The 15,580-nt window shown below is 37.9% G+C and overlaps 1 protein-coding gene across 3 annotated transcripts in view; it reads left to right on the top strand.

The window, feature by feature from the left end:
* Positions 1-15,580, top strand: part of SORCS2 (sortilin related VPS10 domain containing receptor 2) — a 537,400-nt gene that overhangs the window by 409,477 nt on the left and 112,343 nt on the right. For all 3 annotated transcript variants that reach the window (XM_066548660.1, XM_066548659.1, XM_066548661.1), the window contains exon 4: positions 14,930-15,094. In XM_066548660.1, coding sequence (XP_066404757.1) covers positions 14,930-15,094 — 165 coding nt within the window. The remainder of the gene's footprint in view (positions 1-14,929; positions 15,095-15,580) is intronic.

Consider the following 15,580-nt stretch of genomic DNA (forward strand, 5'->3'; position numbering starts at 1 on the left):
ACTCCCCAACTCAGTGAGGAAGGCTGTCCCTGCAGAATACAAACCTTCCTTGGGGTTAGGACTAAGGGAATGCTGACAACTGCCAGCAGCCTCCAAGCCTTCTCTGCCATCTGCCAGGGGCACTCATGGTCTTGTACTCTGCAGACTACAGAACTGTGTTTATTTTAATAAAACATCAGATCAAGACTGTGCACAAATGTTTGCTTGAAAAATATCTTTAAGAATCTTTCTGTGATCAGACAGTATCTATTAATTCCAATAAACTGACAGAGAACTCAGCATCCAGAAGCACTGGTAACTCTCAATGCTGATGGAGTCACCTTAGCTTTTGATTACTTTTTATTGAGCAGCTCAAGTGCAGTCCATTCATATGTTTTATATAATGGTGAGTCCTGTGATTCAGGTCTTTCTGCAGGGTGGTGAGACTCTGAAGAGTGGTAATTACTAGAACTAAAAACAGGTATATTGGCTAACTTTCAGGTCAGAACAGGTAGGGTGGGGGAAATGCAGTGCTAGTACAAGTGCTAACTTCTCACACTGAATTGAGTAGTTTTTGATAATATGAAAGTCACAGAGTGCTGGTGTGCTATGGAGGATAAACCAGCTCAAAGGCCTGAATTCTCACACCTCTGAAAAACAAGATGCTCATCACAAATTGTTTTAGTTCAACAGATGGTCATGGCAGACCTGATTCTGCAGCCTTCCCTTACATAAGGAATGATTAGTTTTTTCTCCAAAATACCTCCCATGTTAAAGTGAAGAAGGACTGTATAGACCTGCAACTCTGTTTTTTTGAAAGGTCAAAATACATCTGGACTTCATTGTTTTAGCCACCAATTTTACACTGGCAAATGTGATTAAAACAGATATTATAGCAAGAAATTTTATTTCTCAGGGTAAAGATTTGCATCTGTTAGACTGAGCTCAGCAGGTTTAACAGTCTTCATATTTGGCTCTGTCATTTCTACAGGGAGCTATGAAGTTGAATGAGTAGAAGAGTCACTTATTTATGGAAAATCTGCTTTTGAGACTCCTTTGAACAGTACAGATGTTTATTTTTCTTCACCATAGTTTTTGTTTTCTTGTTCAGTGGTTACTATTTTGATCTACACTATGCACATTGCAACGAAATTTTTGCATTAAATGGTCAAAATGCCAGCAGAAAAAATGAGAAGAAACCCAGAGAGGATGAAACCTGTGTTGTTATTTTTTTGAGAAATATAAGTAGGGATATTCTGGAGTATTTATAGCAAAGGCCAGTTCAATGTTAAGGCCTATTTTTATTCCATCACATTAATCCTGCAATGCACATAAGCATTTACCTACATTATGTTGATGGGTATTATAAAGCACAGAGAGGTGAGGTAAACACTCCCCCAAGTCTTACACTGAATTGCTGAGAGAATATCAAATACAGCCTGGGCTCTCTAATGCCTTGTTTTGCTGCCTGTCCATCACAGCACATCTTTGTTGGGCTCCAAGAATCATATCCTGGTGAATGTTTAAGCTACCAATAAAGCAATTTATCATAATATTCTGGTCTATGACCAGGACAGGCCTTTTTACTGCTCCTTTTCTAGAATGTAACCTTCAGCACAGAAGTTGCAGAGTCTCATCTCAACATACAGAAGAGTTGGCATAGATTTAGGGTCTTGTGCTGAGGGGGAAGGCTTTGAGAGCATGTAATTTTATTACAGATCTTCTATTGAGGAAAAGCTGTGTGGTTTTTGCTGCTGTGATGTGTGTTTGCAGAGTGCAGTGTGCTTTGGGAAACAGTTATTGTACCTTGTCAGCTTCCATTATGTTACACCATTCACAACAAATTGGTTTTTGCTGTAACTACATTGCAAAAAGTACCCTGAAACTTCTGAAGTTGTTTTTTTCCCCTTATATTTAGCATAGTGAGCATGGATTAACAAAGGTCACAGTTGACTGTTTTGATTAAAAATAGTGAAGGATTTGGGAATAGATTAAAATAAATCTTAAATAATTCCTAAATTCTGAAGGCAGGTGTAGGCAGAATATTGACATAAAACCAAACCATTTTTCATGGGAAGTTAGAGTATCACAGGATCACCCATTGCTATTGAGCTACATAATGGGAACTACAGACAATCAGTGCTTCCCTGGGAGGCCCAGGGCAGCCTTTTAACTGCTCCTTTTCTAAAGATACAGAGCAGGAACAAATCACGTTGACTGCAACTTTTGATGGAGATGCATATTTAAATTACCTATAACCTACACTGCTGCTTCTCCTTCAATAATTGTTCGTCAACTTGCAGTTTCACTTAGACATCAATAATGGAGGGAAATCAAAAGATGTACCTGGGGGTTGGGGGAGCAAAATATATAAATGCCCAGCTTGAACATGGTAAATCTTGGACACTAGTGACAATACAAACTTGAAATAATGATCTGTGTCTCATGAATGTTTCCCAAGCTCTGCAGACATGTAAAGACTGTTCATTTCACTGGTAGAAACCAGAGATAACACACTTGTGGTTAATAAGTTATAGTGTGAACATGGGGCTAGGCTGCAGAATTTAGCTTTTGCCTGTTTCTGAAAAGTGTCTCAATATAAGACAGACTTTTTTTTTTCCAGTGGGAAGTTACTTTATTGTACAACAAGCCTTAATTGGAAACAAATCTGCACTAGATTGAACCTTATGGTCCCAGTTCCCTGCAAAGAATCTTTCTGCAGTAGATGTAGGTTCCATGCTCTGTAAGAATCTATGGCCTAAATCTGAATTCACAAATTGAATTCTCAAAACTGAAAGACTAAATATATACACTCACTGTAAATTTGAATGTGGAAAAGAAAGAAGTAAACAATTGTTTTGTACTAGATAAACATTGGCATCATGCTGTAGCTGCCCCAGCTGGTTGGATTTCTGTAGAATCCTGTGTCCTGCTCAGCAGAGGGACCTGACAGTCCTCAATGTCACTGAGAGAGAGAGATGGCAACCAGATGAACACATCTTAGCTGAGGTTTGACAGGTTGGGTATTTTGTTGTTGAGAGTTTGCAAGAATTTAGCATTCTGCAGAAATTATATAGGCCACTCCAAAAACATAACTTCAGCTTCTTGTTTCATCCTTTTTCAACTAGCTGTTGGCAATCTGACATTTCTCTGTCACAGCATGTTTTCCAGGGGAACAGTTCAGCTTCTCAATTGCTTGCAGTGATTATTGTCTGTTAGCATGGTGCCACTTCAGGTTCTTGGGGCATGAACCTGTGTTGTTCTCTTTTGCTCTCTTTCTCCTTGTCTGCAGCTACTCCAACAGCCCAGATCACAGCGAGCCTTTCATTAACACCCACAGCCATGGATCTTTGAAAAGTCATTTGTAGCTTGGGGATACTGAAAACTCTTCCTAGTGATAAACCTTGCAAAAGATGCTCAGAATAGGAGGCTAAGCAGACCCAGGCTTCTCTGTAGGCGTAGATTTAAATTCTCTAAAAATTGTGGAAAGCATAAACGATGCTGCAGTTGAGAATTTCTGATGCTGGGCAGTTTGCAAATCACACACTAGTACAGTGAATGAAATTAGTGGAGCTGCTTTCTGAATATGACAGAGGAAATGAGGACAGTGTGTAGCTCATTTGAATTAATTTGCCATAAATAATTATTGTTTCTTTAAAAATCACCAAGTTCTCATTTGAAGTTAAAAAAAAAAATTGCTTCAAAAAACACTCAGCTGCTCTTAGCACTGGGTGTGACCAGTGTGGTTTTTGCAGCTGTATTTGTTTACTTTAATCATTATTGCACCTACAGGCAGAGGTATGATTGAGCTCACCACTGTCCAGATGGGAAACAGGGAGAGAATCTTGCCCTGGGCAACTTGTAATCAGGCTGACAGAAAAATGGATGTGCTGAAGCCCTTTGAAAACCTAGCTGGGATTACAGGCATGCTGAGCACATTTTAGATGGTGGGGTCTTCTTGCTGCTTTGTTTATGAATGCTAGCATCAGTGTTATTTCTGCATGCCAAATCACCACATGGATTTATACAGTTAAAACTCTGAGAAATTTTGGTCATTTTAATTTTCGTAATTTTTCCTAAAACATTTTTATTAGGATCCTTTGTATAAACATACAATATATTGTTTAGTCATCCAAGGCAAATTATTTCACAGATCATGAATGTCTGTTTGGAGGCAATTTGGGAAAACTAGCCATCCCCCTGGGCAATCTTGCTTCTTGAAAGAGGCTTATCTTTTCTCTTGGTTTTTGGGGAAGGTTGGTTGGGTGGGATATTGGGGTTTTTTCATTTTGGGTGGGGGGAAGGTTGAGGGGTTTTTTATGGTTTTTTTTTTTTTTTTTTGTAAATATGCCATCTTTGATACCTTTTGAGTTCTATAAGCCCTTTTATTTTCAGTAACAATAAATAAGTTATAGTTTATTTCTCTACAAACTTTTTCTTGTCCACTTATCAATTCTCTCAAAGAAATGCCAAGGAACAAGCTGATGTAGGAAGATATATTTGGTTGTGAGACACTGTCGGGCAAGAGAATAAATAAGTTTTTTTCTCCCCTTTTTTTCTTCTGCATGTCACTGAACTGTTTAACTTGCAATAAATTATCAAGAACTGTTAGTAAATTAGTTTGCCCCTTGGGACAGGCTGTTGATTATTTTGTGATTTCTATTTACTTTTCTGGAATGGACTGCAGTCTCAGATGAGTGCTTCTCTCAGGAAACTCACTTGAAGAAATGACAAAAGGCCATTTTTTCTGGATATAGATTATACTGGGAGCTTTTAATTAACTTTAATTATGTGAAAGAGGCTCTTTATATATCCCAGTGTTTCATTTTTTATGTCTCATCCTTTATGGCTTGCTCACATTGGCCTCCACCCAGTTAGTTGTGTTGTATTATGGTGATTTGATGGTGCTCACAAGTTTTTAGGAGCATTGTCTCAAATGCAATCAATAAAAAAGTCTGTAAGTATTCTTGCATTTTTTATCAATGTCTAGCTGTAGTCCCAGGCTGCAGTGGCTTAAAGCATAAGAGGTGAAGAACAAGATGTGTTGGACAGTTATACTGGCAAGGACTTTATAAAAATAAGTAAGTACAGTGTCATTTACAGGGCTAATGCCAACAGGAAAAAAACCCAGCAATCACAACAAAAAAGTCCCAAACAAAATAGCAAAAAACTGCAACCCAAAACACGCAAGAAAAGCCACCAAAACCTTTTTTTTTTTTTTTAATGGCATTAGGCAGGTTAAATTCTTGCTGGGCTTTGGCCCTTCCACTTTTCTCCCTTCTTAACCTCATGATGACCTTCCAAATGCCATAAATGCTTCTCCAAGAGCAGCAAACTTATAATTTTTGTGACCACAGCAGTGTCCCTGTTCCTAAACAGGAGGTCCAGCAGGGCATGTTCCCTAGTTGTGTCCCTCATCAGCTCTGTTGGGAAGTTACCTTCCACACACTGCAGGCACCCATCTTTTAACACCACTCAAAGGACACTTATTTTTACTCACATCTTGTTGGTATGGATGGGAAATATAGAGAAACTGTGATAAATGTAAAGTCTCATAAGACATTCGTCTTACAGCCTCAAGAACCACTGCAAAAATCTTGTAAGGGCAAAAGCAGTGATAAGGCTGATGTTTTGTTTGGATTCTGCTTTAAGATGGCATCAGTCCCAGGGTCTGCAAAATGGTCACTTTGCAGAATTCTATCTGACTGGGATCAGAATTGTAGCTCCAAGACTAACCTTGGTCTCATGTTTTTAGAGCTCTGTGTAGTTGCTTGTCTTAGAAAGGAAAAGAACAATATTGCCTGGATTTTCTTTTTCCATATCAGTTATAATTTGTAGCTGAATCTCTAGCAATGTTCTTGGCAGGAGAGAAAGCTCCTGAAATCTTCCTTACTGTTCCCTGTCTCTAAACACACTGCTAGGAGCCAAGCTCCTCAACTTTCCATTTCCAGTAAAATATTATGTTAAAACCAAACAAAACAACAAGCAAACAAATGCCTGTTTTAATTACAAAGACAAGCTTTTAAGGAGGATTAAATGTTAGTAAAATGAGAAAAGGGTATTAGTAGAAATGTTTGTTCATTCATTTATTAATGTCTGTATTCACTTTTAAACTACTCATTAAAATCTAGTGGAAAAGAGTCAAAATAACATTCTCAGGAACAAAGATAGAAACAATAACACTTGCCCCTAAATTTTTCCAATGTAGCAAATGAGCAAGAGCATGTTATTTCTATTTCTGAGTTGGTTTGGGTGATGTCCCTCTCATATGTGTGAGAATATGAACAGAATTGCCTAAGGTTTAGTAATAGTAGCATTCAACAGGGGTGAGGCCAGGACTTGTTCCTGCAATCACACACATGAGTGCTCTAACAACTAATGAACAAAGACAGTATCTCTGCCCCAACAAATATTTTCTAACCATGTGCATAAGGTGGAGCATCCCCAGAGGGAGCTGTTCTCTCCCCCCAAGTCCCTCATGGGCCCTAGGAATCATACTTGCAAATCTGATGTAAATTTTCAGCAACACATTTCAGTAATGGAAAAAAAATATGCTTTTCAATAGAAAAAATATTTTAAACATCCTCTTCTAAAAGCACCAGTCAACACCACTCCCAAGTACACCCAGAGAAAACGAGGACAACAGCTACCAGGTATGTGTATTTACTGAAATCCTACCTCAATATCAAATGGGTATTTTACAACTGCAAAAAATCTAAGCCCCAGTGGAGAAAGGTTTATTATCTGCAGTGCTGCTACAATCAGGCACAGCAGTACTGTATGCTTCTGAATATAAAAGCTCTATTCTTCAGTGAAGTCCTTTTTCTATTAATGAGATTCACCCTAATGGGACCAAAAATTACTTTAAAAGACATTTTCTTTCTGCTTTTCAAGGGTTTTTTTCCAGTCCATTTGGACTGGATATCAAAGATAAGGGGAAATATTTCAATAGCAAGAGCTTTTATAATTAAGCTTTGTAGCCTACATAATAGAGGTATGGCCAAATTCAAGTGAAAAATAATTACTGTTTTTCCAGCATTGCCTCTGCTCCTCTCCATTTTTTCCATCTCCCATTTTCTCCTTCAAACCCACATAATCTGGTGTGACTTAAGTATGAAAGACTTGCTCAGAGCAGCTCTTTCCCCCAGGTTTGTGTTTTCCCTCCTGGTGTAGGGGAGAAGACCTGTTCAGTCTTTAGCTATACCCATCCAGGCTAGTGTCTACACTTTTCAAAAGGAATCAGGAGCTTCCTGAAGGATAAAGACTTTACCAGCTCATTTCCTAGTGCCAGCTACCCCTTTAGGGATGGAAATGGGCAAAAGCAAAACACATGTGAGACCTGTGAGACACTTCTGAAGCACTTTGCAGACAATGCTAAGACAGGCATGATGTTTATTGTTTTCCAGTCTTGAGGAACTCGCAGTCACTGAGCCTTTCAAAGCTCTCAGTGATTAGAGTCAGCAGCTTTGGAGGTGGCCATCTGGATCCTTGACCTTGTTTGTGTTTGCAAATGTGTATATTCACACTCACACACACACATTTATTACCTACAAGTTTGGAAAATGCTACTTATTCTTCATAACTTCTGGCAGAGTTATTAATTACCTTGATCTCCATAAGAAATGCTCTGTAAAACTGGGAGAGAGAGGAATAGATGTGCTGGAAGTTGATGCCTCAGCTAGTGTTGGGGATGTCTTGGGTGCATTATAGGAAGGCCTTTGCCTGTGAAAACACCTGATGAGTATTTGGGATTGGAGAGGAAAAATTGTGCAAAGTGAGATTCCCCAGAGCAATGTTTTGAGAGTTCACTTTTGTAGTCTTCCCAGAAAATTCTTATACAACCTTATAACAGAGCTGAGATTCATAGTAAAGGACCAAAAGGCATACCTTTAGTATTTTTAGGACAGAAATATGTTTATCTATTACAGAAGATGATGAGGTCCTGATCAATCCTATATAAGTGATCATTTTAGCCACCACAACTGCCTTTTTTCCTTCATGTTTTCTCCCTGTCACTAATTACCATCCATGTAATTTCTCTTTGAGCTTAGTGCAGATTTTGCTGTTGACAAATTAATGGTTGGTAGGTAGGAACTGTTTGAACTGTTTCTTCATTAATTTAGATCAAATCACATACTGCAGTCATTTGTTATGCATCCATTATCCTGTTTGGAAAGCATTGTTTTATATTTTTGCTCTGTGATGTGTTGAGGAAGAAAATATTTGCTGTTTAGTTGGAGGTCTACAAAATAAGCACTTGAATTAGAGTAATCTGTGAATGCCTAAGCTAAAAAGGTCAGTGTGTGCCTGTTTTTTCCAGTAAATACTAATGTTTGTGGAAGTATTAGTGGGAAAGAGTTAAACTTGCCCATTTCTGGTTTTAATACTATTTTTTTTCCTTCTTCTTCTTCTTCTTTCGTTTTTCTTTTTTTTTCTTTTTTTACCTCTTAGACACAAAAAATGTTTTTGTTTCATAGGCAATATAAAACCAGGTTAGGGAACATTCCCCTGCTGTGACAAGAATTGGTGCTATGCCTTTCCTAGTGCTATTTTCCTCTCAAACTGCTGATTTAGAGCATACTGGAAAAGACCATCTGATTTAGTTCTTGGTACTGGAGTGCATCGATTTAAACCCAAACTTGTGAATATGTGAACAAACCTATATGGGGACCACCCCTCAAAGCATCTCAACATTAAGTTTTGCCCACTTTGGATGTAGGAATCTACAAGGGATATATCAAATGATCACTTTTGCTGAAGAATTAGCAATAGCCAGGCTGACATTGGACTTTGCAAGAAGATCAAAGGAGTCTTCTGTTTTTACTGTGACCTTTGGCATATTCATGCCTTTCTCAGTATATTGCAAAAATTCCTAATTTGCTTAATGTGTGCCAGTGTTTTTTGAATTCTCAGGCTGGCAGGATGAGGTACTGCTCTGAAATGTTTTTGAAGGGAGCATTTCTCAAGAAAATTTGCACTGTCATGGTAGTCAAGTGGCAATGACGTTTTGGTTCTAGCAGGTTATAGATGCATGAGGTTTGTTCCTGTGGAGGGTTTGGGATCAGCTTGTGTATCCCTCCCCTTTTCTAAGTAAAGAGACTGATGAACTGAGTTGTAATTGGTATTCCCTAGAGACTTGGCATCATCAGCCCCTTTGAGGTATTTAGTTGAAAAGATCTGGCTGATTTAGTTAGATACAGGTTGCCAACAGGGCAGAAATTTCAGTCTGTTCATCAATACCAGTCAGAACAGCCATAGCTGGTTCTCTGCAGGCATTCATTACTATGATATGTAAGCACCCTCAAACTTGATTTCTTTCCTAAAGGAAAGCCAACTATTTCAAAACTATTTTCTTTTATGACCTGATTATATTATTTCAGGCTTGCCTAGGTGCAATGTAAGCCAACTGTGCTCTGTCCAGTTCCTCTGAACACATTTTTCTATTAAGGTTCTAACTCTGATATTCACTCCTTCTTCAGTATGTCATACATTACCAACTGCTCCAGTTGCTAACCAGCCTATTTTAAGATCCTGACCTCTAAATATTCATTCCACATCCAAAGTGCCTAATAAGCTGCTGATACTAGACAAAAAAATATTGCACCTTCTGTTGTGATATCCAAATGATTAATGAGCTGACCACAACCCAGGGGAGAAGAAACTGTGATACATGCTTTCCATTAGGTCCACCAGGATAGCTTCAGATGGGCTTGGGTTGTGTCCTGAGATTATGTGATTAGTGTAGCAAATAATTCTCAGGAATCATCCTTAATATTCCCATTTTCCCCTCCCTTATGGTGTTTCTCCTAGAGACCAGTTGCTGTTTTGAAATGCTTCTGTGTGACATCTTAAAAGGGACTCTTCAAGAGAAAGTAACAGTTCTAGAGGAAGTTGTGAATGCTTAACATGAAAAGTAAAATACTGTTCTGGGGTGTCTGTAAATTCCTTTCTATATGTATTCCACCCAATTCAGTTGGACACAGAAGCAGACTTATTAGATCCACTTATAACTTCACATTTGTGAGGAGTGATTTTGTAATGCATCTTCCTGGGAAAATCTACAAGATTAAACTGCTATCTGGGAGACATTTCATTTTACTCTCTGCTTGGAATGACCTTGGTCTGATTTTTTAGGTATTGTTTTTCATCACTCTGAGAGTAAAGGGACTATATTTCGCTCTCACTTAGACACTCTTGAGTTATCAGGTCTCTCATACCATCCAAAATAAAAATCATAATCCTTTGGAGTCGACTTTGTGTGTTCTCTGAATGCTGCCTGAGAAGCCACATCTCATTTACAAGTGGGACCAGAAGCTTTAGTAATCTTCCTCTCAGCCAGGTGTATCTAATAACACATGAATAACACAAATTATAAACCCAAGACAAATAGATGAGTTAATTAGTCTTAAAAATGTTGAGTTTGTGACTGCAGTGCTGTGAAGCTCTGTGAATACTGCCCTGAGATTGGCACTGCTGGCACAAAGGCCGTTTCCCATCAGAGCTGTGCAGGCACAGAGGTTTCTGTGATGGTGTCGCCAGGTGATGCCCTGTGCTCAGCAGCCTTGTCTCCAGTTTGGCTAAGCACCTTCACCTAGGCATTAGCACTGCATGTTCTTCATGGCTTTAAGGTGAGGGAGGGCAGATTTAGACTGGATATTAGGGAGAAGTTCTTTACTGTGAGGGTGGTGAGGTGCTGGCAAGCATATTGTTCACAGTAGTTGTTGATGAGCCCTCTCTGGAAGTGTTCTATGAAATTGTTTGACCTCAGTGGGGATGGCTTATATGTTCACACCATTAAGGGTTTTTCCCTGGAGTGGGTGGGTCCAGCATTCTTTAGGATTGTATCTCCAGAGATGAATCCTCTATGTCCAGTGGGAGTTCAGCCATCCTGCTGGGGATGGCTGAGAAAGGATAGGTTCTTCCTGGCCATGCTTGGCTTCTCAGTGCATGTCTGCTGTGTGCTTAAATGAAGAGTCTCTATATTTTTTTTATTTCTTCCTCTGCCCAAAGGAGGTTTCTTCCTTCAGGGTCAGCATGGAGCACTGAGGAGTGTCTTGATTTCTGACCTGCTGGAGGATTCTAGAATTAAAAAATAGTGTCTCATCTCTCACCACTCACTGCAGAAGACTCCTATAGCGATTCAGATGCTGTGACTGTAAAAATTTATTAATCATGGGCATTTTTACTTTTTTATTTTTTTCCTTTGTAATACGAGGGAAATAGAAAGGAAAATAAAAGCTACAATTAAAATTAAGATCAGTTGCTACAGTTGAAAGAGACAGCACAATTGTAATATGTTAGAAAATTGCCTCGTTTTAGAGAAAGTGCTGATTAAGATCAAATTTGTCTTGAGTTTAAATTTTGATTGGACTTAAACTGAGGGGAGGGGGGTTATATTTCAGACACAGTGCAAATGATGCATGTTAATATCCTCTGTTTATTGCCACTTGAAATTGCAGCATAGCTTTGAATTGCTGCCAAATCTACAGTTAAGACTCCCAAGTAATCACTATGATTATTCCAAATCTTCATGGTAACAGTGAAAGAAAAAGTCTGATACGCAAAGAACTGTAGCCTAAGCCATCAGAATCTTTTCATTCTTTGGGGCTCAGATTGTGATTCCACTCATAGTAGGAATGGTTAGACAGGCATATTGGCCAATCAGTCTTGAAAGAGAGATTAAACAAATGGATTTAATTATGTTATTTTCAGATTTGTTTGGTTTTTCTGTTAACTCCTGCCTCACTGACTTTTCCTGTAATGAGAAAAAGCGTGGCTTTTATTTAGTTTTGGAATGGTTGAATTCCTATATTGGCATGGTGTGGTATTTTTCTTTTTTATTGGATTTTTTTCCTTTTCCCTTTGTTCATCTATAACAGATATTATTTTTACTCTTTGTCTTTACAATCCATAGGGCTGTTTATCTCCTTGAAATATATTTTTTTACTTCTGTGTAGCTACTGGCAGTTGTAGACTTACATAAGACCTGAATATATACACATGTTATTGTGGTTTATTTAGCTGGATGGAAATTATGTACTGATGTTTGAGATAAACAACATAATATAATGCTACAATTGAAAAAAAAAAGAATCTCACAGGAGTGAGAAATGATATGGAAAATGTTTATAAGGAGCTCAAATTTATCTGTGCTTAAAATCTGTTCTGGTTTTTAAATACACAGTTATTCAAGGAAGAAGTTGATTTTGAGGTAAAGCCATCACTGCTAGTTGGCTCTCCAGACAGTATATCCCAGTTGCATCCCTTCATCAGCTGCTTGCAGGAGGGTTTTGCTACTTGTTCCACTTACAAAGTAAATAAAACTTGCTATGGAAACATCTAATGTGGATACAATATTTACTCTGGAGCATTTTCCTAAATAACTGGTGTTAGCCAGCAGGCAAGTCTGAGCACCCGGTGTGTTAGCTGTGGGAGGAAATCTGTATGTCTGACACATAATGATCACTTTAAACTATGGAAATATAAATCACAGCACTGAGTGAAATTCAAAAATATTGATTTAAATGAATTATGATGTGTGTGAATAAAAGAATAGTTAGCAACCCTGCCATATATGCTTGCAAGTCTACAATCTTTAGGCTATTTTTAAAAATAGATTTAGCTCTAAAAGATACATAATATTTTCTGAAGGACAGCATTAGCAAATATCACAGTGTGTTTGCATTACATTATAACAAGCATTTTTCTTATGATTTCAGTGCTATTGAGTCCACATTATGAAACTTAGTCATGCCTATCTTTAAGCCTCATTAACAGTGAAAACCACTCGCTACTTTATGAATCTCAGTCCTTTATTATTTTGAAGCCATAATTTTGATATCTTTGGAAGTGTAAGATTTATAGGGTCAGAAAGAAAAAAAGGCAAGACAGTATTTCTGTGGTCCAGAGATTACTGTTCTGGTCTAGTGCAGTTCATGCCTTTTCTGGGGAGCAGGTCCTTCTCTCTATGTTCTGGTCACGAACCAACAGGAATGAGCTCTGTGTACCTCACTCAGCAGGAAAGTAGTTTGAATTTATTTATTTCCAAGAGAAAATAGATATTTTAAGCCTAAGTCACAGACAGGAGTCTGGCAAGAAAGTACAGATGTCTGTGCTTGGCATAAACACTTCTTCCCTCCCCCTTGAGATGCAGGCACAGGGACAGGGCTGCACATGGCAGCCACATTCAATTTCAGGTTCATGCCATGCCTGCTGCAGCAAACCTAATAAATGAGTGTGTCACAAGCATCTCTGAATGCTGTATCTAGGCCACCAGCAGCTACTGGTGGAGTGTAGATAGTAGTGAATTAAACAGACACTGAAGGGACAAAAAGCCCAAGAGACAGAAAGCCATTGGATACAATAGAAATAAGAGAAGGCATTTGTGAAGGTGTCATTTACAGAGACTTTCCAATAAAAATGTCATTTTCTTTTTCTTGGGTAAATTATATCATTAAAAATTACAAGATTTTACAATGTAATGGGTTATTATTTTGCTCTTCTTACTGACCTAGTCACTCAGCTAATGGAATAGATTTGCCTTAATATGTGCTTTAGTGTGGGATTTCAGCACTGGACCACGAACCCTGAAGTATCTGCAGTTGTCTCTCTTGTTGAACAATGTACTTCAATAAGTGCCCTATTTGAGGTATATGAAAGCCCTTGAAATTAGTGCCACTGTGTATGTGCCTCAAGGAAAAGTGCACATGCTTAAGTTACTTGTCAAATTGGAGCATCTGTAAATGTTGAATTTATAGTTTTCCCCCCAAGACCAATTGCAGTAAAAGCTCAGCCCAGCTGTCATATCTGTATAATTCATTAGAAGTTTCAAAATTTTAACTTCAGCTCTGCTCTAAAAAAGTGACTACATTAAAACTGTACTGTTTTTGTTAATCTCTTTCCTTCTCTGTAGTCACATTATTGTGATTCCGTTTGCATAAATCATTGCCATTTATCTCTGTAAGCAATTTACAGTCACTGTATCACAGTGATCAGTATTCTGTGGTGTTTTCTGCACCATTTGCTGAATATTCTAAATACATTTTGAGTTAAGGATTTTTTAAAATTGTTTTTGAAGTATGAGCTAGAGAGAGCCCAGTTGGACTTTGAAAATCCAGTTTGTTTGCAGGCTATCAGTTGATAAAGGCAGATTTTTGAATGCCAACTGGACTTTTTAGATCTGGAAAAACAATCAAAATGGATCCTCACATTGGCAGTTTTAGAACCATGATGTTATAGCAAAAGGTGAAGAAGTTGAAATGAGTGAAATTGTAACTAAATAATGTGGGGAGAATTTCTTTGTTCCACAAAGATCACACAAGGAAACAGCTCAAGATACTATCTTGAGCCAAGGCATTGTTTGGACCTGGGAAGGAAATGCAGATAATTTGTTGTGTATTCTTCTGCATCAAAGTGAATTGCCTTTTTATTCAAAATTTGTCAGGAAGAGGAGAATGATGAAACAATGGAGAGCTATTATAAAGAAGTTATTTCTCCTCAGTCATTCTTCTGCTATGGCAATGATTGCTCTTACATTTAGTAGCCTCACTAAATAAAGAGATGCATTTATATGGACGTATTTAAATAAGTCATTACTAGTAGTATCTTTTTTTTTTCATTAGTCTGAAGATTTTATCATGTGGCCTCATGAACCTTGTACAAGCACCAAAACCCAAGGCAGTCATTCTGAGCAGAGATGAGAAGCATAACCAGTTTGGTGTGGATTCCAAGAGAAGTCATAGAATGTAACATTCACGAGTTTGCTCAGGGAAGATTAATTAAACCTTGCAATCCTTTTATCTTAGGTGATTTGAGTTTCTTGTCTGCAGAATTTTGCATTGTAAGATAAGGTGTGTACAAAATCTGACATTAACACAAAGAAAATAAGGCTCTGTTTCCTGTTACAGAGAAATCAGGCTTCTGAAGGTTTCTTGTTGTTTTTGTCTTTTAGATAATTCTTGTAAGTTCTTCCCATAATGACCGTGACCAAAGCCTTTTCATAAGCACGGATGAAGGAGCCACTTTCCAGAAACAACCCATTGCTTTCTTTGTGGAAACTCTCCTTTTTCACCCCAAAGAAGAAGATAAAGTACTTGCTTATACCAAGGAAGGCAAGGTAAGGCTTGAAGATACAGAATTTCTTTGAAATTTAGGAATTGCTCTATTAAATAAAGTAATTCTGATATGCTGCTTAGTGTTGGGTTTTATGAAATAACAATTGCCCAGAAGGGAATCATATAGTGGTTTTGAGATTTATTTAAATATTTATTTTATTGATGTCCAAATCTTTGTGGTTATAGTAGTTTCAATCCTGGCATTTTCAGTTGATATTGATATTGGGAATATTTATCCTTCTGCATAATAGTTAAATAATAATGAAACATGCTCCTCCCTGGAAAGTGACCATAAACAATTTATAGTACAGTAGCAAGTTAATGAAGTTGAAATATTGTCCCCAAAGGCTGTTCACAGGATATAAAATAAACTCATACAAAACAAACTGCACACTCACTTAGAAGAATAAGATTTGTGGAATCAGTGACTCTGTAGAAATGTACAATAATTATCTCCCTTGTAGTGGCTTTACACCACTTTCAGATTC

The sequence above is a fragment of the Molothrus aeneus genome, chromosome 4 (genome assembly GCF_037042795.1).
Source record: "Molothrus aeneus isolate 106 chromosome 4, BPBGC_Maene_1.0, whole genome shotgun sequence".
NCBI lineage: Eukaryota > Metazoa > Chordata > Aves > Passeriformes > Icteridae > Molothrus > Molothrus aeneus.